This window comes from Cupressus sempervirens, chromosome 3, assembly GCF_028749045.1.
Source record: "Cupressus sempervirens isolate cs-2001-9-10 chromosome 3, ASM2874904v1, whole genome shotgun sequence".
Classification (NCBI taxonomy): domain Eukaryota; kingdom Viridiplantae; phylum Streptophyta; class Pinopsida; order Cupressales; family Cupressaceae; genus Cupressus; species Cupressus sempervirens.
The window spans coordinates 706266670-706293009 of NC_143120.1; the positions used below are offsets into that span (position 1 = coordinate 706266670).

Below are 26340 nucleotides of genomic sequence, written 5' to 3' on the forward strand. Positions count from 1 at the left end.
CCTGCGAGAGAGTTTAATCTAATTTACACCCTTGGCCACGCAGGCAATTTCAGACCTACGGCCTTAAAGGCACAGACTAGCATGCAAATTGTTGAAGTTGGACACTCAATCGAGCACGTGAGTTGCTTTAAAAGAATAACAAAGGTAAGAAGCGTGGAAAGATGGTGAATGATAATGGGTTTGCTGTTTACTGTTCCATGTACACCAAGACTCGTGAGTTGTTTAGCAAAGCTATCCCTGACAAAGCATATGCGTTGTTGAACAAAAACCGCAGGTAGAATTCTATGAGACACATGGCTCAATCAAAGGTGGTGCCAAACATTATTTTCGGAAAGCGCTGCTAAATATGTAAGCTCTGTTAAGGACGTATGTTGGATTGATGCAGTTAGCAATATTATGAACCTATCAAAGCATACAAATGGTGTTACTAATCTCTCAAACCATATTAGTGCTGGTATTTGGAGTTGAAAAACTCGCAATGGATTTGAATATCGAATCTAGAATCATATATGGAAATAGCAAGAGTATGAAAACTTGCACAATATTAATCAAGTGTGGGGCCAAATATCAACAGCATCTGTGACATTATGGCTATGATGAACATTAATGTACACATGCTCATTGCCAATCGAAATATAGAAGAGGGAAGATTGGAGAATCAATGCTCTTAAGTGAGAAAATCTGAAGTAGTCTACAGCCGGCAAAAGTTCAATGGAAATATCGAGTGCATGAAAACTGTTTGACGAAATGCCAAGTCCAAAGTGCACTCACATTGTTTGACAAAATACCTCTGTTGCATAGGAGACATATGCAGTATCTAGAAAAAGTGAACCAAATGGTACTGGTAAGGAATTGAAAAATTTCTCGTGAATACTCTAGGTGAATGTTGGATTCTTTGAGTGAAGTAGAAATTTTAATAGAGTTTCACAGAACATCGAGTTTGATACAAAGTAAAGTGATTATTGACTCCGCATTTCAGCCAGGACAATACTTGATAGGTGATACTATGAGGTATAAGTTTCAAGGTAAAGAGCCTCCTGAGATACTGAAAATCACACTTCCTAAAATATCTGACACAAAGATGGGGCATATAGAAGTTGTAGACTTCTGGAAAATGATGAATAGAGAAGATAAATCACCCCTGGCACATCAAACTCTGGAAAGTGGCCTAGCCCATGTAGGAGGACATCCGCTCGTAGTGCAATGTGTGGAATTGGTTTTAGAATGTATCAAGGCATATGATCAAAATTCTACAGATATTAAGATTGCAGGAGGTAATGTTGTGGCGAGGCTAGATCTAGTATCTATATCCATCACGTTTAGATTGCCAGTAAGAGGGGAATTCACAAAAAATTTCTAAAGAAGGTGCCCAAGGTTATTTCCATCAAAATAAGAAAACATGTCTTAATGTCATTGCTATAAGTTGGCTTGATCAGCCCAGACAAGGACAGTCACAGTTGCCAAGAATGTTATGCAGGAATATCTTTAATGAAGACATTTCTGATATGATAGTTCTTCTCAATAGAGTGGTGGGAAATCAGACAACTAAAGATTTTCAAGATTGGGTGTTTTTGTATATTAATACCATCACCACTGGAAAATAATTTAGACTAGGGAGAAATGATTAGCGATGCCCTCCATCATCAATTAACAGGCTTCAATGCAACTCAAGGGTTTTACATGTCTTCATACCTAATGTACGCAATTGCTAGTATGAAATCATGACCCGGTCTAAATCCTTATGGGGAGTATAGCTTAACCACACAAATTTATAATTATTACCCCCAGTTGCAATTAAAATAGAGCAATGCACACTTCCGCAGGGTGAATGATACTTTTTCTATGCTCACTACCAAGGAGCTACAAGGAGATATAGGACTTAGAATTTCTCCTGAAGTAGCTAGTCTCATTAGTATTTATGGTAGCTTCTTCATACAATACCCCTGATTCACTTACATTTGCATCGGAGGTTTTCAAGATTGTCCTCTCATGTTGCCTTGCTTCGTTGATGATAGGTTGGTACTTTCAAAAGTTTGCAGAAAAATTGGTCAGGTGAACAAAAAGTGCAAGAACAAAAGATCAATCCCATTCCCAATTGGCATTGAGCATTATAACTGTCTTTCTTCTTCTGATGCTCAAAATATTGAAAGATCCATGGTGAACATGACTTTACACTCTTTCCATGGTCATTTTCCTTTTGATGGCAGTGGATATGTTAAAAATAACTTGGCACTCAGGCCTCGCTATCTCCATTTCCCTACAATGAATGATTATTGGGTGAACTATGAGAATGATTTCGAAGTGATAAAAAGGGACTGGATGAAATTTACAGTACAACAAATTATTGATTACAAAATGGGATGGGATGTGACAGGCATAAGAGAGGATGGGTTAGATTTGATTGATCCTTACTTCTTTGAGCATAAATAGCTATTAGAATTGCCATATATTAATTGGTCTGTCATGTCCCCTTTTCAAATAATAAAAAAATAATAATCTTTGCTAAGGCAGGCAGGCCCAAGAAAGTGAAGTTTCAGAAAAAGGGGGTTAATCTTTGGAAACCGTTGGACTAATAAATGAAATTATTATTAAAATATGTTTCATTAACCTCTCTTGGACGTGAGTTACGATTATGGCCTCTTTTAAGGGGTTTGGAGGCATTTTGGGCAGACGGGGAGAACTTGATTTTTGCTCATTCTTTGTTATTCTTCAGAGGCTACCAAACCTGTGGAGAAGGAGACCCAAGAATGGGAGTTTGCAAGTTTCCAGGGAGACCAAAGAATGGGAGTTTGTAGGTGTCTAGGAAGGCTAAGGATGGAAATTTGAAGCCATTCCATGTGCATGCTCATACAGAGTTTGCCTTTGTGCTGAACAGTGTAGATTTGTGGGTTTTTGGGTGTGTTTTTTTTGCATGAGTTTGGTGTTTTCACTTGAGCATTTCATATCAGTTTTGGTTGCTTCTGTATTTCAGACTTTAAGCTATTAAAATAGAGCTGAATATATGTATTGGAATGTGATTAAACTTTTGAGATAGTTTATTAGTGTTTTTGTGGTGTTTTCGGGCATTTTTGTGTTAATTTTGGGAGCCCGATGAGCATAGTTTTTGTCCTACATTTGTGAGCTGTTGTGTAAAGGCTATATAGATCTAGAAATGTCATTTTGTAGGTTTTTATGCTGCTAAAATTTCTATAAAAATGTCCATTTTCAGATTTATTAATAATAGGTGAAGCTGTGAAGCTTTTGGCACCATTTCTGGCATACCCGATTTGGGGTTTCTTGAGAAATTTGGAGGATCTTTGTGATATTAGTTGTTTGATCTTAAAGATCTGATTAAAGGTTGGAAATATCATACAAAATCAGAAAAGGGACATTTCATGGTCTCTGCTAGAATTGAAAGACCTCAAGGAAAGGACATTCTTTGTGATTCAATGAACTGAAACTTGGTTAAAGAATTAAATCAAAGAAGTCACTGCCACTTAATCAATGGGGAGAAGTAGCACAAAGAATAATAATAATTCTCAAGAAGGAACATCGATTTCAGCCATTCAATCTTCTATCCCTATGTCCTCGAGTTCTTTACATACCACACAAGGAGGTGATGATGGGGAGGATTCGAATAAACGAGTTGATCTAACTTTAGCATGTGAAGTCAATGCAGTCACCAGAAAGAAGAGATCAAAACCCAAGGAGAAGACTTTGAAACCAATTCAACAGATGATAGATGAAGCTCCTAAGATGAATACTTTACCCTCATTTGTAGATGAAAAGGATGATTCAATTGGAAGCACCCAATCTAGATGTTGTAGCTGACTTAATGCATAGAGGTACAAAGATAAAGAAGACTTTAAAAATGGATTCTAGAATAGCAGTGAACCCTACTTCAGGTAATTTATCTATTGAAATTGCACAACCAGTCACAAAGAAGGACATAAATGAGGCAAATGAATCTAATTTTAGCATCACTAAAGTGGATCTAGGCTAGACTACCCGTGAAGGGAAAGAACACATTTTTCAAGTGTCAGCTACTATCCTAATAGAACAATCAAGGAGAGATAAGAAAGTTAAGAATCAACTCAAGTGTCAATTCTGAGCCCTTTCTTCATGCATCTGATTGATGGTTGGTTACTCCTTTCCAGATCCTAGTTCATCCATAGAAAGTACAAAAGATCCGAAGAAGATGTTTGATGAAGAAACCATTCAAAACCTAGGAGAATGCCAAAATTATGGTAAGATGGTGAAAGTGTGGGTAAAAAGCATGAAAGAATATGCATCAATCTTATTTCAATATGTTCAAGTTACATTTACCAAACCAGATCATATACAACAAAGCATTCAAAAAGAACTAACAACTCTCAAGGAACAACAAACATTCTGGAGAGAAATTGATGCCAATTTAGTAGAGATTAAAGGCATCGACAGCAATATAGTTAAATCACTAAAGTTAATCAGCACTGGAGAAGATGAGAAAATTGATATATGGCTGGAAAACATCAGATGGAAGAATGATAGTATGAGTAAACAATTGAGTGAAGGAGAACAATTCTTGAGCTCATGCAATTTACTGAAAGAGAAGACCTTAGGCGATATATTGATGATCGTAGACGGTATTCCTATTAGTGAACACACTCAAAATCTGGACATATCTTCCATTTTGGAATGCATAGAGACAAAAATCAGCGCCAAACTTGGTAGTAAACAAAGTTCAAATGCTAGTGTTATGATGAGATTGAGCAGTCTCTCAGTAGCATTGAACTTCTGTACTCAAAACTTGCCAGGTTGTGTCACAAAATTGGATGAAATTAGAAAGAGACATGAGCTATGTAAGCTGAAGATGTAGAGTTTAATCATTATTAAAAACAAAACTTTTTCTCATGTCATTAAATCATTTAGAGCGTACAAGGAGAACTTAACTCAATTGCTGACAGCACCTACAGATCAAAGGACGAGTTTAGGGAATATCAATGGTCACAGTTAAAAGTTAGAAGTATATTTGTCTAAAGTTGTCTTAGAATTTTATTTATGTATTTTGTAAAAAGGCCAACTTTAGAGTTAACTCTGGTTTTGGTTTTTCTACTTGTACTTAAGCTTTAAAGGTTAGAGTTGGTTACAAACCATCTTCAAGTAGTCCAAACTCTAACTTTTTGGGTAGTTATGAACCCAGAAAGTTGGTTAATCTAGATTGGCTATAAGTTCCTAGAAATCAATGTAATAAGGGACTCTTTTGACTTGGATACAAGGAACACTTATGCTTTGATAACAAAGCAATTTTTGGAAAGTGTGTACAATTGTTATTTTTGTAATCAGTTATTTCTTACTTTCCTGGTGCAAAGAAATAAAGGAAGTACATTTGGGCATTCTCTTTCTAAAGGGTCTGAATTGTGGAGGTGTTAATTCATTTATGAGTATTTTCATGGTATGGTGTGAGTATTCATGAATGGTTGAATTAGCATTGTGTTGGTGAAAGTTCTCAAGTGTAGTCCTTGATTGCTCTCATTAATAGTTTACATCATTTTTATGAACACGTTGAAGGCATGTGGTGCATTCACTATCAATGGTTTTCCTTTTTATTTTCTAAGTTCTATTCATCTCTATTGAAAAATCACATATTTTATCTTATGAGGAAGCTGCCCCTCTAAACATAGAGGAAGGCTCGATATCAAGGGCCTATCCAATTTTTAGAAACATCGATTTGCCACATACTCCATTGGGCCAAATTGTATATTTTCAAGGTGAAAAATTTGTTTACCAATACAATACTGAGCTGAAATGATCACTCCCACTGAATGCAACTTTGGCTTCTCCTTTCATCGCAAATGCGATTCAAATAGTTATCGTTTGTGCTCCATTTCTATGTCATAGCCATTGCACTCTTACAACATATGTGGTCAATTTCCTCACAAATGAATCCCAACAGAAAGAACATCATAGTGTGATATCTTCACGGGCTAAAAATAATAATTGATCAACAAAGACTCAATAAGCAGATTGAAACTCTCTTATTGTGTTCTCTGAGTGCATATGTGAATGCAGTGATAACTGCATTGATTGATTATATTCAATTGAGATAATTTCATTTAATCAAGCATAGTGTTTTGAAATGGCGCTAACTATAATCTTTAGACAAAATGTACCAAAGACACACAAAAAAAAAAAAAAAAAGTCAAACGTGATTCATTTTCAGAAAAAAAATAATTTGTTTCTGATTTCAAAATATACAGATCATGAAGATCAAATGCCAAAAATTTCGAAAAAAATCATTATATTTTTTATCTTTTGAAATTTAGTCAATGGTGCAATTTGTAGGAAAGATAGCATGTCATTTTGTAATGTAATAATTTTAACAGTTATGATGTTTAGTACATATTTACATACAGGTTCACATATTTTTATGCTAGTTATTTTGATGAATATGTTATATTATATATGATTGTTCAATACCTTTTGAAAATTTGTTTTTGATAGACTTGGGCTTGTGATAGTGAATTTGGAATTTTATATTTTAGATATCATTATTGTATTGTTAATGTCCTTCGAATGTGCTTGATTGTACCATGGACCAACACCTTTTTAGTGTTGTTTTCTTCAAAAAAACATACCTTTCCCTTCAACTTAAAGTTAAAATATAAATAAAAAACTAAAGATATCTTAGTTTTTTAATTTGTTCTATCATTTCTCTTTTTGACGCTTGAGATGACAATACCCAACTTCTCAACATGCATCAAACTAGATAAGATTAATATTTATCTATTCTTAAAATTTGTAAAATTAATTAAATAAATTATGTTAAATGATGAAGATAAATAATATACAGTCTGTAAGAAAACTTGCAAAAAAGTTATAATCATTTCCACATAACTCATAATAGATTTGAAATAAATATATAATTGAAATCCACATGAAATGAGAATAGACAACGTACCCAAAAAAATGTGACATAAGATATACCCTAGGAAACCCTCATTGAGGGAAAAACTTAGTGGCTAACCTGTCAAGCCTTGTGTCGGTCAACTTTCCTTTTTCCCTTTTACTCTTCTCATACAACAACTACCCTTGTGGTTTCTTATATAGTATCAAACTCCCACAAAACCACCAAGTGGTATTACATAAAGCATGTGCTAAAGCCATGTTGTACCTAACTCATTAACCCCACATTTAATATTTGACATTTAATTCTTTTTCTCCAATATTAAATAATTACATCAAATATTATCACAATGTTGTACAATAAAACTCACCAAGTATATCCCATGGAAATCTCTATATGTTGGACGTCCATCTTGGTGCTCCTAGGTACAATATTACAAAATAAAATAAAATAAAATAATACAATACAATATAAAAATACTATGCAATGTGTCCAACAACCATTATCTCAACAATCTTCCACTTATTTTATAAATTACATAGGGCCAATCCATAGCTACATAAATGAACAAGGAATAATCACTCCTAGCACATCCACCATCATGGATCAAAATACAACATGTGGTCTATCTTGGTACTTGTGACAAAATCAAAGTATCCAACCTCTCAAACATTGATGATCCCACCTCAATTTCTTAAACACTAACGAGGAAATTTATAATCTTGGCTTGCTCCATAGAAACATTCTTTAGAATAACATTAACACATATATTCATAGCTTCATCATTACTAGCCTCTTGTTCTTAACTGAATAATTTTTTATAGAATTGATAGAAAGCCTCAATTATGTCCTTATTGTCATTAGATATGCCATTATCACTAAGAATACCCTCTATGAATTCTTTGTTTTTCTTAGCTTTAATAAGGATAAAAAAGTATTTCAAACCTATATCACCATCCTTGAGCCAATTAGCTTTCGCCCTAACTTTCTAACCTTGAATCTAAATATTTTGAATCCTTCTCAAATGCATCTTTATATCAATAAACTCCTTTTCCAAGTTTAGGTCCCTCTATTTGTCTTGCAATTCTCTCTCAATTCTATTAATCTTCTTTTGATATTGATTTTCACTTCTCCTATCCTTCGCTTCCTTATACCCCATAATTTGGAAAAAATTTATGCAAGTATCCACCTTAATCATTCATGTAGATCAGGATAAGACATCTTTTTTGCAAAGGTTGATCATCATGGACACCATATATAAGGTTTTTTCAATATATTCTTCCCAGAGAAGGGAGACATTAAGCTTGAACATCCCTTTTCTACTCAACGTGTCAATACTAACATTCCCCAAATTATCAATGCAAGCAGAGATGGAAGAATGACCAGACATACTAATTAGAGTAACCACTATAGGGGAAACATTATTATGATGCTTCAACTTAAAGAAGAGAGGGCTCACATTTACTCCATCAAGTCTACAATAAATTCTCCTCCTCAAAGCTTGGTTATAGCACCATGTAAAATAGATGCCTTCAAAATCATTCTTCCTTTTATCAAGAGGGTCTTGGATTTGAACCCTTCTCTTAAAATTTGACCAAAAGTAATGTTCTTTTCCTTTCTACTCATGTCTAGAGCTCCTCTTTTTATCTTGAATATTATCAATCATGTTAAAGTCTCCCATGAAAATCAGTTAGAATCTAGGAGGTTATTTGTTGACCCATCCCAAAGTAGAGTTCTTTCTCTGTAGTCATTAGAGGCACAACTATTACAAACTCCTATAGAGGAACCACTAATATTAAAGATTTCCTACATAGCCTTATGGCAAGGGGAATAACAATGAGAGATAAGATTCTCCATCCATTTGGGCTGATGAATACAGCCATCCCACCTTTCCCTCTTTGGTGACCAGAATATAAGCATTTAGCCTTGTCCCAAACAAACTTGAGGGTGTTAAAGGCGTGATAACTAGTAACTTTGATTTATTGCTAGCAAATGACATCCTTATTATGGAGTTTGTTGCACCATCTTCTAACCATATACTTTCGGTCAGGCATTTCAAGACCTCTAATACTCCAACTATATATGTGCAAATTCATGTTTGATAGCTAGGTGTGTTAGAACTCTTGAAAAATATGTTAAAACAATCTAGGGTCTCAGTGTTTTTGGATTTGTTATTCCTTTTACTAGTTTTAGCACTATTGATTTTTTGATAATTTTTCCTCTTTTTCTTTTTACCAATAACCTCAATCAATCCTTCATCAACACTGTCATTAGAAACATTAGGAAAAGGATTATCAAGGCTAGAGGGTGCTCCATTTTTCATTAAGTTAGAGGACCGAGGGGAACCATTGAAATCAAATCTGTATTACTATTTAAATTTATCTTGTTAAAAGATAACTATTCTATATTAAATTTTGATGCATTATCTTCAATAACGTTTTCTCTTCTTATAGGAATGTATAGAGGTTTAACAGCGAATGTGTTAATGAAGTTCACATTCACTTTTTACTTAGCATGTAAAACCACATACTCATCATCATAAATTGGGTTATGATGAGCAACAAAACTGAACTCTTAGTGGGTTTCCCTTTCCCATGATTACCACTTGAGTTCTGAGCTTCATTTTTCCCATCTGCATTAACATTTTAAAAATTATTACTATTACCATGCTTAGATTTATCATCTTGTGTTGTATTATTGCCTCCATGAAACTCTTTTTGAGTATTTTTCAATAGTGGACAATCTTTTTTATTATGTTCATTTAATTTATAGTGGCAACAAGCTCCCAAATCCTCAATTTTATGAAACTTCCAACAAAAGGTTTCATTTTCAATTTTAACTAATATTTCTTAAGGAAAGGAAACATTGGGGCTTAGGGAAATTAGGGTTCTAGCATTTAACTATGAGAGAGTGATCTTAGATTGTTCAACTTGGAGGACTGATCCCAAAGGCTTTAGCATATGTGGAAGAAAAGACCAAAACTCAAGTTGGATATTCTGCATTTTCACCCAAAACGTGAGGAATTAGTGGGAATTTGTTCTGATTTATTTCTTGGAGACCAACGAAGAGCCTGAAACAAAGTTTTTGCAACATTCCACAAACCCTTATTCAACACTTTTTCCTACATAGCAAGTGTTTTAAGAAAAATAACGAACATGCCTTTTTAAATTATTCTACTGAAACTTACAGCAATGCTAAGTTTTTTTCCCCATACATTGTTAAGCCAATCTTCTAAGAATTTTCTAATAGGTAGAACTTCAACATACAAGCAAAAAATAAAAATAGCAATGTTCTTAAGTCTAGTTTTCTCCTCCCTAAATGTCTATACCATGTCATCATTTGGATCCAGAGTGAGAGTCTTCCCTGAGGATAGTGAGACCTTACCTTGATTTCCATCCTCACATTTCACTACCCTATCGGCTTCAACTCCCCATCAATCTCCATCAACATTGGTTGGTCCTCCTCCATTTTCCTTGTCTCTACATGAAAAAGTACCACTAAAGAATGCTAATGCCAGAAAAACCAAGACTAAAGAATCTTCCACCACTACACTATATAAAAGTTTAACAACATTGTCAGATTTGTTCACACCATTATTACTAGAACCCACATCACCTTAAGCACTCATCAGTAGATCATTATTTATTGCATATTTCCTCTCATCATTCGCAAATAAACCCTCATCTTGCATACTCTCCTTCACTGAAACATCATTACTATCCATCACCATGGTCAATTAGGTTAAGGGTAAAGAATGAAACATCATTACCATCCATCATCATGGTCAATTAGGTTAAGGGTAAAGAATGGCCATAGCAAATAGCAAAAAATCAGCAAACTCAAAGGCACCCACATGCGAGCACTAAGATTAGGGCCACCAAACTCACAATGGAAACTAGAAGCAAAACTCAAAAAATAAAACACAAGGACACAAACACACAAAACAAAATCAATACTCCCAAAGTACACAAGGAGCATGAAAGCCAACAATCTTGCCACTTGGAAGCCTGCAATTAGAGTACAAGTATGAAGTACGATGACAGCACACCCTCGTGGTAGACCTCCTCGTTTTCAATCCGATGTTGATTTTCATCCATAGATTCTATTATTGGGAATAATTCAGTTATTTATTTCATATATTATGTTTTTACCTCACCAACAATGGTATTTTTTTTGGTAAGTAGAACCTAGTCTTTAAATTCTAGTCATATGTGAAATTTTAAATATATTCAAACATTATAGTTTGCAAGGTATTGATGTTTAATATACCTACGGTGACTTTGTATTCTTAGTAACTGGTTTGGTGATGGATTGCAGGGAATTATACGTCGTTGCAATTCAAGAGTTGTCCTCTTTGATAATACAACTGTGTCCACAGCAAAGATGGAAAATCAAGTAACTAAATTAATGGAGATGGTAGACCGCAACTTTGCTGAAAATGGAAATCGCCCTTATACAAATGCATTGTTTGATAAAGCTAAGGTATGTTGAATTCTGAATACATGATATGATGTACATAAACATATCAGAATTGATTATATAAGTATGACTTATGCTGTTATGAATCTTATTCATCTGATTTTTTTACTTGTTCAGATTATGACAATGCAACTGTACTACAATCGAGACAAGAATAAGGCTCATGAAGATGAAATCGAACAGCAAGAAAGGTTTTATGAAGAGCAGATCAGACAATTAAAACTGACGGTGCTACTTTTGACTCTAATCCTTCCAATGATGTGGCTTAAAAGTGTCGAATAGGTCATTCGCTTCTAGTTTCTTCTCAGAAGTTTCAATTTTAAACTGTAGTTTCAAGCAGCTTTATTATATCGCTTTTGTTTAGGATTTTAGACTTTAAATTGGTCTACTATCACATTCTGAATACCTTATTTAATTTTCAAAAAATTTCGTAACCCTAGATTCGCTATTTTTGCCCTATATTTTGCATGTGCCATCTTGAACTTCACATATGCTGGAGATTTCAAAACAAACTTAACAAATATATTTCCTTTTGTAAGATATTCAATGATATTGTCCACATGTTCTGCTCAATTTTCAATCTATATGTAATCAGACAACAATATGACAGTGTTGTGTACAACTACACATACTTATAAAATATAAAATATTATAATATTTTAGATTACATTTAATTATTGAAAAGAGAAAATATAAGTATCAAAATTATTTTGTAACCACCGAAATTTTATATTCTAGTAATTATTAATGTATATAATATTAAAAATAAATAATTATTCAAAGATAAATATTACAAAAGCCTCCTAATGAGCAAGCATTCATTAATCAGCTAATAATTGTACTTAGTTTAAACTTTAAATAATTATTAATTTATTAAAGTAGGGTTCATGCAAAATTACTTCAGTTGGCCAAAACTAATAATGATTTATCCAAACATAAAATAATTACTAAACTCTAGTGCACTTCGTGAGTATGAGAAAATAGTTGAAGAAATGTAGTAAATTGTTCGTAATAGTTTTTAGTTCATTTTTTATCTGCAGAAACAAGCGTTTCTTCTGTTGAAATGCATTGTTGGCGTTGAAATGTGGAACGATAGGCATATCTCTTGTTTTTGGCCACTAGGCCTTGGAGTATTCTCATTTAGCCAATTTTTTGATAAAGAAAATTCTCCAATGTAAATACTTAGAATTTTAAAATTTAACTCGTTTCTCGAGGGGTTATTAGGAGGATGCTAAATTTCTTTGTATTTCTTTTTATTAAGGCATATATTATTGGAATTTTGAATCAAATCAGATTTCCATGAAACTTTTTGACACACCAAGAGTTGTCAATAAATCTTTAATAGACCCACAACTGGCTCCTTACGTGTATTATTATATGAATTTATTATTGAAGATAATTAGATTTAGGAGAGATCTGATTTAATTTTTAAGATAGACATCATTCATTCACCAAATAAGTTTGGACCAAATATTTTGTGTAAAATCTTTCTTTGTTTCTTATTTATAGTAGTCCACAGATAAGATTTGAATTAGACTTGGGGAAAATTGATTTTGTTTTAGAAAGGAATGTTGTCAAGTTTGTATTAGTTGTTAGTTTAGTTAGCTTTGGATAGCTGTTCATCCATATACTATTATTTAGCAAGTAATTGTTTTGCTAACTAATTGGTTAGATTAGAGACAAATATTTGTTAATTAATTGACCACTTTTGGAACAACTAGAAACCAACTTCGTTAGGGTTGTTAAGTTGTTTTAATCTCTACCATCGATTGTAAATCAATCTTGGTTGTTGGTTTACCAACGAGAGTAGTATACAAGGGGGTCTAGGGGGCATTTGGAGAACAAGAACTTTAGAGATACATTTGCAGTGTTAGCAAGGGTGCAATGTTAGCGTGAGAAGAGAAATGAAGAATATCAGCAGGAGAAATTAGGAGGTTGTTGGAGTTCTGCTAGTGAGAGGCAAGAAATTTTGTATCTCTTGATTCGCTAAAATTTAATATAATTCCTCATCTATAGAACTAGTTTTCCCTTAGGGGTTTTCCTAAGCACAATTTGTCCAAAAATATTGTGTTCATTGTCTTGCACATTTCTTTCCATATTTTATAAGTGAAGTTGTAGTTGTGTTATTTTTCAATATTAGCTAGGAATTTGTTTTTAGCAGTTTAATAATCATTTAAGATAGGAGATTAATAATTAGTAACTGCAAGAGTTGATTTTTAACATGGTATCAGAGCATTGTTAAGGGTAGAAGAGTTTTTCCCTAGGAAAGAAATCTTGATCTCTTTAGATTTATTATTGCTTTAATTTCTTGAGATGGCTTTAGCTTGTTTCAGAGATCATGATAGATTGGATGGTGCCTCAAATTTTGGTGTCTAGAAGGCCAGAATTTCTTTATTGTTGGAAGAGAATGGTATTAAGAATTATGCTACCAGTGATGTACTTGTACCAAAATGGATGCAACACAACTTGTAGCATATAAGAAGGATGATGCCAAGGTGAGGAGGATTATCCTTGATGGTGTCAAGAATCATATTGTTCTACATATCACAGAGCTAAATATGGCGAAGAAGATGTGGGATGCCATTTTGAATCTATACCAGAATGCTACCACCAACAAGAAGTTGATTATCAAAGAGAAGCTAAAGAATACTTGAATGGACCAGGTAGAAGACATCACAAGTTACCTCACCAGGCTTAAACTTTTCAAGGACAAGTTAGCAGCTATTGGAGATACCCCTAGTGATGACGAGCTAGTGAGAATAGCCCTAAATGGGTTTGCTAAATAATGGAGTGTCTTTGTTCAAGTTGTCAATGGACAAGATAATTTACCAAGTTGGGATTGACTATGGACTAGTTTCACTTAGGAGTAGTTTAGGCTAAGTCTTGTCAATGGGGCCAACAAGAGTTAGAAAAATGAGGTGGAACAAGAGAAAATTGCTCTAGCAGGTAAAGGGAAATCAAAGAAGAGATCTCGAAAAGGATAGAATTCACAAAGTGAGAAGAAGAAGAAGGACCTTTCTAAGGGCAAGTGCTTTAGATGTTATGAGTTTGGCCACTATGCTAGTGATTGCCTAGTTAAGAAGAAGGGTGAGAAGTAGGTGGTAGCTTTAGCAAGTGCGGAAGAACCCTCCAGTAGAATGGAAGATGAATTTGCACTCATAGCTTGTATGGTCAGCTCAACCTCACAGTGTGTTTCGTATATAGATAGTGGGGCATCATTTCATATGATAGGAGTTAGAGTGTACTTCTCTAGTTACAAGGAGGAGGACACCAACATCCAGATTTCTATAAGAAACTTGTCCAAACTCAACCCAGTTGAGAAAGGGACTATTCAGTTTCAAAGGGAGAATGGAAAGATAATTCCACTTCATGATGTGTTGCATGTGCTAGGCTTAGGTATGAATTTGATTTTTATATCTATTCTTTAGGATAGGGGGTATAATGTACTCTTTAGAGGGACAAATGTGTTGATTAAGCACAAGGATTTGAAATCACCCATAATTATTGGAGTTAGGAGTGGTTGCCTTTATAGGTTGCAGTTTGATACTCCTAAGGAACTCATGAGTAGTAGTAATCCTAGAGATCTTGGAGAGCTATGGCATAGGAGGATGAGCCATATTCATCATGGATCACTTAAATTGCTTCATGAGATGGTGACAAGTGTTCCAGAGGTGAGCACAGAGTATGATGACATATGTAAGGGATGTGTGTTGGGGAAGTTCATGAAACCATCTTTTCCAAGGAGTGACACTAGATCTAAGGGTGTTCTTGATCTAGTGCATTCAGATGTTTGTAAACTGATGTCAATGAAATCTCTTAGTGGATATGAGTACTATGTTACTTTTATTGATGAATTCTCTAGAAAGACCTGGATATATTTCTTGAAGATTAAGGATGAGGTTTTCAGTCAATTCCAAGAGTTTAAGGCTCTTGTGGAGAATTTGATAGGAAAGAAGATAAAGGTTCTTTGGTTAGACAATGGAGGCAAGTATAAAGGAAATGTCTTCCTAGAGTTCTATACCAGAGAAGGAATCAAGAGAGAATGGACTATTCCTTACAATTCATAGTAGAATGGAGTTGCTAAGAGGAAGAATCGTTCTATATCAGAGATAGTCGAAGCTATGCTACATGACTAGGACATGCCCCATTACTTATGGGCAGAGGCATGTAATATAACAGTCTACATCCATAATAGAGTTCTACACAAGGTGCTAGGGAAGATGACATTAGAGGAGGCTTTTACAAGCAAGAAGCTAGATGTTGGTCACTTCAAGATATTTGAGAGTCTGGCATATTGTCATATTCCTGGAGATACATTTACAAAGTTAGATCAGAATGCACAGAGGGGGTACTTTGTTGGGTACAGTGAGACCTCAAAAGCATATAGGATTTTCATTCCAGTGACTAAGAGAATTATTTTCAGACGTGATCTCAAGTTCATGGAGGAAAAGGCATTTAGGAGATCCAAAGATTTGCCATAAAATGATTAGAGTGAGTAGCCAACAGAAGCTCCAAGACTAAGTCAAGGGTAGCAAAGCTCAAGTACGGTTACTAGTATGAGTGTAGACTCAAGCAATGAAGATTCATAGAGTATGGAGCAATAGGTGCAACAGAAAATGCATATAGAGGACATTGAGGTTGACATTTCATCCTCTACAATTGGTAGCAGGAACCATGATGTTCTAGATACACAAAGGGATACTCAAGAGTTTTTGGGAGCTCCTAGGAAGAGTATTAGACAATGGAGACAACCAACCAAGTTCAATGACTATGTGGCATTAGTTAGTCAGTTGGTAGATAATGAGCCTTCTAGCTATTAGGAAGTTGCAGAACATTAGGTATGGAAAGATGCTATGGTTGAGGAATATTCCTCAATAATGCATAATGATGTGTGGGAGTTAGTGCCTAGACCAAAAGATAGGGCAATAGTTGGATCACGCTGGATCTATAAGATAAAGCACAGTACAGATGGTAGCATCGAGAAATACAAGGCTAGGTTCATGGAAAAGGGGTTCTCTCAGAAGGAGGGAATAGACTATGAGGAGACATTTTCTCTAGTGGCCAAGTATACTTCTACATGAACTGTAATCTCACTTGCAGCGATGGGATGGAAAATCCATCAAATGGATGTCAAGACAACATTCCTTAATGGTGAGTTGAAGGAGGTATACATAGAATAACTAGAAGGCTTTGTAGCACACAACAAAGAGACCCACATATGCAAATTGAAAAAAGCATCGTATGGACTCAAGCAGACTCCTAGAGTGTGGTATGAGTGCATTGATACATACTTGTAGAAAATGGGCTTTGTGAAGAATGAAGCAGATACTAATCTCTACTACTTGATGGTTGGGGGTGATATTCTCATTCTTATTATTTATGTGGATGACCTATTTCTTATAGGTTCACTAGGGCTCATAGTGGATTGCAAGAGGAACCTTGAAGAAGAGTTAGAGATGAAGGATTTGGGACTTATGCACTACTTTCTAGGCATGGAAGTGTGACAAACAAATGGGGAGATTTTCCTTGGTCGAGGGAAATACTGCATTGAAATCTTGAAAAAATTTGAGATGGAGGATTGCAAAGCCATGTCTACACCCATGATCACAAATTGGAGGAAGGTAGAACATCCAAGGAGAAGGATGTAGATCCCACTTTATATAGATAGTTGATTGGTTTGCTTATGTATTTGGTCAACACTAGACCAGATATAGCATTTGCAACCAACTCTCTTAGTTAGTTCATGGTTGAACCAAAGTGAATGCATTGGATAGTAGCCAAGCATGTATTGTGTTGCTTGCATGATACAACTGAGTATGGGATTTGATATGTTCAAGGTGAAGGTATCAGGTTGATAGGCTATACTGACACAGATTGGATAGGAAGTACAACAAAAAAAAGGAGCACTTTAGGGTGTTGTTTCAGCTTGGGATTAGGAGTTGTTTCTCAGTTCAGCAAGAAGCAGAAGTCTATGGTTGTGAGTTTAGTAGAAGCAAAGTACATAGCAGCTAGCATGGCAACATGTGAAGCTATATGGCTTCAAAAGTTGTTAGTTTCTTTGTTTAATCAGAAGGTTGAGACTACTATGATACATTGTGATAATCAGAGTTGCATCAAGTTGTCTAAGAATCAAGTGTTTCATGGTAGGTCTAAACATATAGACATTAGATATCACTTCATCAGAGATTGTGTACAATGGAGGGTTGTTCAACTATAGTACATACCTACAAAGGAGCAAGTAGTAGACATTCTAACTAAGGCATTGGGGAAGAAAAAATTCATCTTCTTTAGAGATAAGTTGGGGGTCATGCTAAACAACTTTCTCACTAAGAGGGAGTGTTAGTTTAGTAGCTTTGGACAGCTGTTCATCCATATGCTATTATTTAGCAAGTAATTATTTTGCTAACTAATTGGTTAGATTACAAACAAATTTTTGTTAATTAATTGACCACTTTTGGAAACAACTAGAAACTGACTTAGTTAGGGTTCTTAAGTTGTTTTAATCTTGATCGTTGATTGTAAAATGATCTTGGCTGTTGGTTTACCAACAAGAGTAGTATAAAGGGGGTCTAGGGGGCATCTGGAGAACAAGAATTTTAGAGATACATTTGTGGTGTTAGCAATCAATCTTGTAGTGATAGCAAGGGCACAATGTTAGTGTGAGAATAGTAGTGAGGAATATTAGTAGGAGAAATTAGGAGGTTGTCGAAGTTCTACCAATGAGAGGCAAGAAATTTTGTATCTCTTGATTTTCTAAAGTTTAATATAATTCCTTATCTATAGAATTGGTTTTCCGTTAGGGCTTTTTCCAAGCAAAATTTTTCCAAAAATATTGTGTTCATTGTCTTGCACATTTCTTTCCCTATTTTATAAGTGAAGCTGCAGTTGTGTTATTTTTCAATATTAGCTAGGAATTTGTTTTCAGTAGTTTAATAATCATTTAAGATAGGAGATTAATAATTAGTGACTACAATAGTTGATTTTTTACATTAGCAAATTTTCAACAATAGGGAATTAGTATTCTGTTGCGATAGAGATTCTAGGTGTTTGATTGTTGCATGCATTTTGAGAGAGATTAATGTTTGTATGGAATTCAAGTTGCTACAAGTTTAATATGTAGTTCATATTTGAAATTACTAATTGTAAATTTTTATCTTGGATTCGAATAGAAAACAAGAAAAAAGCTTGTATATCTCCAGCCTTTCCATTTAGGAAATAGACTTGCAAGTCTATGTGTTTTCTTAGATTTGGAATTTTAACTTCTTCGCATACTATGATAACTATTTGGCTCTTAATTTGTCTAAGTTTCGCCATTTGTTTTTCTGACATGGTTGGAGATGAATGAAAATTTTAGTAGTGTTCATGGTCCTTTAATGGAAAAAAATATGATGTTTGGATGAGAAAAATATAGATTATTATGACTATAAATGATTTGTGGGATCTTAAAATCAATAGTTTTGTAAACATAACTGAATGAGTCTAGTTTTCTACCCTCACAAACAATCAAAAGACTCAATTGGAGTTAAGAAGAAAAGATGCTAAGACATAATTGAGTTTGATTGAGGGAAGCTTGTGATTTTTTTGAAATCATTTATTAAAGAGGTTGATAAATCTCATATGTTGAAGATAGGTGTTTTGAAGTGAATTTGAGTCTCTCCTCGTGAAGGAAAATAAATCTATTATAGAGTTCAACTTTAGAGTCTCTAGTTTAATAAATCATCCAATAAAAAATAAACAAGACATAGAAGACAAAAGACTAGTGAGGAAAATCTACAAGACTCTTCCTCGAATATTTGATATTCTTGTAAGTGTAATTGAAGAGGCAATGGATATCTCCATGTTAAAAGGAGATGAATTAATGAGCCCTTTCCATACCCATGAGTAGCACCTTAATAGGTCTATAACTTTTTTCCAATAGAAAGTGTTCGGAGCTCAAGCCAATGTGAGACATAAATAGAGAGGAAGAAATAATATTGGACAAGAATCTCGAGGTAGAAAATATACTAGCTCTAGACAAAGAAAAGTTAGAGGAGAATCTCAACATAAGAAAGTAACCATGAGGGAGTCAGTAGCTCTGAAGGAGGAAGGAAGAATATTTTCTCTAATAGGAGCAACGTTGAATGCTATTATTCCCATAATTTTGGGTACTATGCAAGTCATGTGGAAGAGACTAAGTGGTCTCTTAAATGAAAGTGAAAATGTAATGCCCCACCAGGGAACCCAAAAGAAAGTAACCTAAATTTTTCACTAAGTTTGTCAAACATTTTCTTTTGAAAGATAATAACTTAACGACAACAGATATAATATAGTAGAAGCAATAACATACACACATACATGCAACACATAAATAGATTTCACCTCTTTAGGGTCCCATGGCGTTGAATCACATTTAAGTTTAATTAATTCAAAACCCAATATATAACAAATGCACATCAAAGAACAACTACAAGTATGAATCTATTTAAATAACATACAATTATAGGATGCCACTTGGCAATAATCAGAATGCACAATCATCCATTGTAAAAGTCACATGTTATGAAAGGCTAAAAGAATACACATCATAAAATAGATTACATCATCTCATAAGATCTATGAAATCAATTAAAATACAATAGAGTATAACCATCCATCATAGTACACAAGAACAAAATGAAAGGTAATACAGAACAGGGAACTCTAGAAATGGCATCAAACTATTGTATCTCAATAGTAAAAGTAAAAAGCACTACCACTTGACCTCATGGTAACCGAAATGGACCATTCCCACTGTCGTGAGGAGATAATCTCAAGTACCATACATGTATCAATACAAAAAATCAAATCCAACATCTAGGTCAAGGAGAACCTAAAAGCAATCTAACTCAAGCTACCAAGACACAAATGACATCTAAATCTAGAGGAAACAATAACACATAGGAAATCTACTATGTAAATGGTCAAGTGTCATCACATGAATCAACTCTAAGGTTACCCTAGTAGTCTCATGGGACTCTAGCTCGCTAATGACTCTATGTGGCACCAATATCCTTTCATATAGAAAAGGGATACTAATGAAGCAAGGTCGCAACCAAGCATCCTCTCTAGTCTCATCCTAGCTTGTACTAGCACTTGAGGCATGGGCAAGGGGAAAAAATGACTCTTATTAATTCATTTTACTCTCATTTAATGAAATGTTATCACTTATTAAAATAACCTACAATGGGTTACCCAGGAAGCCACTTTAAGGCTCTAGCCTCCATTGCAAGCCACTTCCCAACATGACATAAAGATAACCTACCCTAAGCTTAGTAAAAGAAGATCTCATACGACCATAAAATATACACCAGTTCTTAAACAAGCAAATAGAAAGCACTAAAATATTATCGATCAAAAATAATAGATTTCACCAATACAATCATCCTAATATGACTGATCCAAAATCAAATACACATGTACAAAACCATGTCATGAAATGACATTGCCAAAAAAAATAACTCTTAGCCTCTGGTAGACATCCCAAAACTGGTTAATAGTCTAAGTCAACCCCAAACCCAACACACAAGAAAACATACAACTGGCAATGTAGTTTCATAGTTTTCATTTGGTTTTGAAAACATATAATTTTGGTTTAATAATAAGGTTCAAGTTTACAATTATAGATTTTTGACTTGATAAAGTTTACAATTTTCAAGTATAATTGAACCCAATTTCTTTTTGGTAATCAAGACACACGATTGACACTAACTCACAAAATCAATGCCTTAATTAAATCTATAAAATAGATTAAATAAAAGTTATTAAATTATTAAATAACAATTATCAATTGATTGATAAAATAATACAATTTATTAATAACCATAATCATTACTTAAAAAAATCTAATAAAAGTTTATTTTAAATTACTAAAAAACATCTAATATTAATTTAATTAATTAAATAAAATTTAAAACATATTAACTAAATTGATTAACAAAGCTATATTTAATAAAATTTATTGAATAAAATTTATTGAATAAAATTTAAAAACATATTAATTAAATTAATTAATAAAAAACTATATTTAACAAAAAAATTTATTAAATTATTTTTAAAATTTCATAAATTTAAATTTAAAAAATATTTTTTAAGGCCCGACAACGTACCAATATAGATGGTTGCAACAGCAGAGTACTACTATGCAATACTCCTAGAGATTGCTATCGAAAAGGAGAGGAGGGGAGGTGGGGTGTGGTGGCCTCCTCCCACTCACAATATTTTATGTAGATGGTTATAGCAGCGGAGTACTGCTACGCAATACTCCTAGAGATTGCTATCGAAAAGAAGAGGAGGGGAGGTGGGGTGTGGTGGCCTCCTCCCACTCACAATATTTTATCTTATCTTTTGTTTATTAAAACAAATAAATCCCCCCCACCCCCATCCACACCCCCCCCCCCCCCCCCCCCCGCTTGCCCCCCCAATTCAATTTCAAACACACACACACATGTATATATAGGAATTCCCCCAAATAAATTGATAGGGGAAATATGAGAAATCAATCGAATTTCTATAAATAATCCTAATATCTTTTCCAAACCCTATTCGTATCAAAATATTGTTCTCTAAAATTTTACAATGAGGATTTTCGATTATTAATTCATATACAAATAATCTCACAATGAAGAACAATGAAATTTACAACAAGGGTTTCAACCCTATTTAAAACTCTAAAAACTCAGTCTCTTTCCATTGGTAAAGCTAAGCTTAAGGGTGGAGCCCTTATTCACTAGTTTTTTTCCTTTCTAGCTTTATGAATTTTGCCATGATTTGATCCCTTATTCTAGTCTTGCCCCCCCTCTATCTATTGAACTCAATGATTTGATCTTTAACCTTACTTATTCTTTATCCAAAGAGTTACAAGATCCCCATGCCCCCAAACATGTTCCCTATTTTTTGTGTACTAGGATCAATCTATCTCGTAAACTAAGTCTAGAATGCCACTTAATAGTAGCAAGAAGATGACAATGTGAAAATTTTACATGATTCTTCTTTTAGCTCTTCTTGGTCTACTACATTATTTGGACCCTAGAGAACTCCACCCCTTATTCTATGCCCAACTTCTTCATTGAAAAAATTAGTTATAGGCTATTGAAGAAGATTTTGGAGAACGGTTACCATTGCCAATAATTCTTGATGAGGTAAAAGATCATTATTGAGAACTTAATTCAGAAAGAAAATAACTTAATTAAACTAGTAAACAAATAAGTCTTATGAAAAGAATAAAAAACTATCATTAAAGGAAACTAAATATCTAATGCAATTGGTACAAAGGAACATTATTTGTAAACTAGCATTGTTAGTGAATACTAAACAAGATGAATAGGAGAACAAAAGAAAAATTTTGTAAATTAGATGTGCAATCATAAAGGAGAGAGATTCATTGAATTTGGACAAAAGATTGAATGTAGTACACAAGTCAATGAACTCAAGAAAATTGATTATATAGAATTGTGCATATATCTATGTTTCGAATTCAACGAAGGATTAGTGAATGGAAATAATTCTACCATGCCATATATGCAATAGGACATTCCACATATGTGTCATCTAGTCGCATTCACCAATGCATTATATATGTTTTTTTAATAGAAAGGAAAATTCACCTAATCAAATATCTATTTTTTCCAATAAATGAGAAAAATCCCCTAATGCAATATTTTTTTTTCCAACAAATAGGAAAAATCGCCTAATGCAATATATATATTTTCCCAATGAATGGGAAAAACCACCATCTCAATATATACCCTTTGTATCAAAAGGGACAAAATTTCCTCAATTTTATGAAATTTTGTAATGGTCGAAGAAAATTTGCATTTAACATTAAACTTTTCATGACATTGGAAAAAGAAATTCCCAATAGAAATTATTTTTCCCCTGAAAGTAATGTTGGATTTGCCACAAATTTATATAATTTTTGGGGAGGGGGTTTCTTAAAGTTATCCCTGACACCCAATGACTTGGAAGCTTAAGGAGAGAGGATTGGTAGAAGCGGTCAAGTTTCCAATGGTAATTCATGCACAAGAGTTAGTGAAGGAATGTATAGAGAGATACAATTAGGAAACAAAGCGAATTTTGTCTCCTAACTAGTCCATTCTCATATCAATTAACAAGGCATTCATGCAGTCAATATTTGGCATCCTTGTGCAAGAGAAGTATTGTGATATTGATTTTGGGTCCTTCGCATCCATGTTTAATGAAAAGAAGACCTTCAGATGGGAAGACATGTAGAGGACCTAGTTCCAAACTACCTAATCAAAGAAGAGAAAAGTGTCAAAGAATCTATTTGGCAAAAATCTAAAGCAAGAGATTGTGGATTTCCTGGCACTCCTCCTCAAACTAAAAGGAAAAGAGGAGATTTTGGAGTTCATTGAGTACCATTTCTTCCTAGTACAGGAAATATGTACTAAGGATATGAAGATTGATTAGGCACAGATCATCTGTGTTGAGCTCACTTCATGGTTGAATCATGCCAGAGCATTCAAGAAATTCTATATGTCCTCTTATTTTATCCATGCTTTGGAAACACAACATTTGTGGCCCAGCCTCCCTAGCATCCCAAATTATGATGAGTGCACCAAAGTCTATGAATTTTACCCACATCTACAACTATAAAGAAGCTACGAGGAGTATGTAGCTATTAATGATGCTTTCAAAATGATGTTGTGTTGAGAATTTTAATGATGCCATGAAAGGAGGTTCTAACTAGTGGCAATTTTGGCCATAAGACACTTCGGTTGCTCAGTCATCCATTTCATGAACTTCTATTTTTGAATAGGAGCCTATGATGGATTTCCCAAGAGGTTACCCAGATATCTAAAGGACAAGGTAGTTCTAGTCAAGCTTTGTCAAAAAATCCTAGAGGTGACCACCCTATGTTCAAATGTGAAGAAGATTGTTGGGATTACAAACCCTATAGTGGTAGGTCCATATTCATGTGCCTCCAAATCAAATGCTCTAAATCTGGTAAAGAGTTTTAAAGGCAAGCTTAAATTTTTGGATTATGAGGTGCCCAGGCATCAATTCTATCTAGTGAATTTTGTAACGAATCATCTAAAGTTGGGATATGCCTATAGGAATTTCTCAAATGTTGAATATTTTTGGTTTGGGTGTCTCAACAAGTACCAATCTTGGGAGAGATTTTGGTCAAGGCTAATTATTGATGTTTCTGACCTTGTAGATGATGGAGCCTACATGCACCCCACATCTTATGAGAAGATCAAAGGTACACCTATTTTTTCTACCCCACTTGTAGATCTAGTCATTGACACAATGGAGGTCCTTATGTAGGGGATAATCAAGAGAATAGATAAATGAGTGGAGTGGGCCCAAGTGAGGAAGAAAAGGATTGTGAATATTGGCTCTATAAGTTGAGTATCAACTAGAGCTTCCTAGTTAGCTATAGCAACAATCACAATGGCCACTACATCAAACTTTATAGGGACATCACAATCCATTTGCCAAGGATGAGACCAGCCTCTAGAAAAGAATGTGCCACTCACTCCTACTTGTGGAGCTAGTTGTCTTCCAAACATCGGGAAGACTAGAGAGAAGGAAGATGACAAGGATAAGGGGAAGGAGCAAGAAAATTCAGCAGCTAGGCCATTATCCCTTGTTCAAATCATCAATTTGGATGGTGATACTAACCCCATGGATGGCCAAGAATAAGAAGAATCTCAGCAAGGGGATACTCTATCCCTTTCAATAACCACGATGGTTTCCTTCCCTGTTGCTTCCCAAAGAAAGCCAACTTCATTAATCTTGAGAAAGTTGTTTGACCCTACTATATTACAATATGCTATCAATGTGCTCTCAAAAAAAATATTGGCTTGAAGAGACCATTGGTAGGAAGAAGAGGAGATATGAGGATGCAGCCCCATCAAAGGAATTGATTACACAAGTCACCTCCTCTCAGCCATCAAAGAAAATAAAGAAGAAAAAGACAATTGTTGCACTGGCTATGGATTCACTGGCTAGCCACATGCTAGTTCAAATTGTTGGGCCTTAGAAAGAAGATTTCATGCACTCTCAAAGGATGACTTTAGAATTAGAATATTGGATCTTGGCATTCATGTTCATGAATCCATGGTGAATGTGTGTTCAAGTCAAGTAATGAGAAAATTGAGGAATGACAAAATTGAGGACAAGCTAGATGAGCTTAAAGAAGAGAAGGAGATATTGAATTCCTCCAATAAAGAGATAATGGATTACTTAAAGTCTGCACTTAGAAGCACTTCTTTGAGTCAATTCAACCCAACTGTAAAGGAGAACAAGAACTCACTTCTAAAGCTACAAAAAGAAAGACAATTTGATAGAGTAGGCCAAGCATGGGTAGACCAAATAAAGACTCAAGGTCCCCCACTATCTGAAAACTTGGGAAGCCTATTGTTGGATTCTCACAAGCTTAGAGAAGTAGCTTCAAATCATCAAACTACCATACAAAAGGTAGTGTACAAGCTGACAAAGAAATTGGCCCTTCTACAAGAAGTGATTGACATTAAGACCGATGTGTCCATTTCTCATAGGATTCTAAAGACTGTAAAGGAGTCACTATTCCATTGGTAGCACCACTTGGAGTTTTTTATAGAAAGCTCCATGAGGTCTATGAATGAACTCAAGGATGTGCATGACTTGGTGCAAAAAATCATTGAAAAGTTATTTCAGTTATTTGAAGATCTTGCACACAGAGTCCTTTGTGTCTACTAATGGCAAGATGGTGGACATCAAAAGAATGAAATCCAAATTCTTGACTTTTTTGATGAAATCATTAACCTTCTTAACTTCCAAGTGTCCAAAATCAAGGAATTGTCAGTAGGAGATGCAATCATAAAGAGGGAAGTGGAGAAATTCAAGTGTGGCTAGAATTGATGAACTAAGAAAAATGCATGACTACTGGATGGTCTGAGTTGACAATATTCTTAGTCTAGGTGTTGAAGAGCTAGATAAAATAACCAAAGCCATGAAAGCCTATAGAGCTAAAT

The 26340-nt window shown here is 34.4% G+C and overlaps 1 protein-coding gene across 1 annotated transcript in view; it reads left to right on the forward strand.

The window, feature by feature from the left end:
* LOC149568704 (immune-associated nucleotide-binding protein 9-like) overlaps positions 1–26340 on the forward strand; it is a 65056-nt gene that overhangs the window by 21241 nt on the left and 17475 nt on the right. Inside the window, exons 4-5 of the mRNA XM_089821592.1 lie at positions 11183–11347; positions 11462–11572. Coding sequence (XP_089677718.1) covers positions 11183–11347; positions 11462–11572 — 276 coding nt within the window. The remainder of the gene's footprint in view (positions 1–11182; positions 11348–11461; positions 11573–26340) is intronic.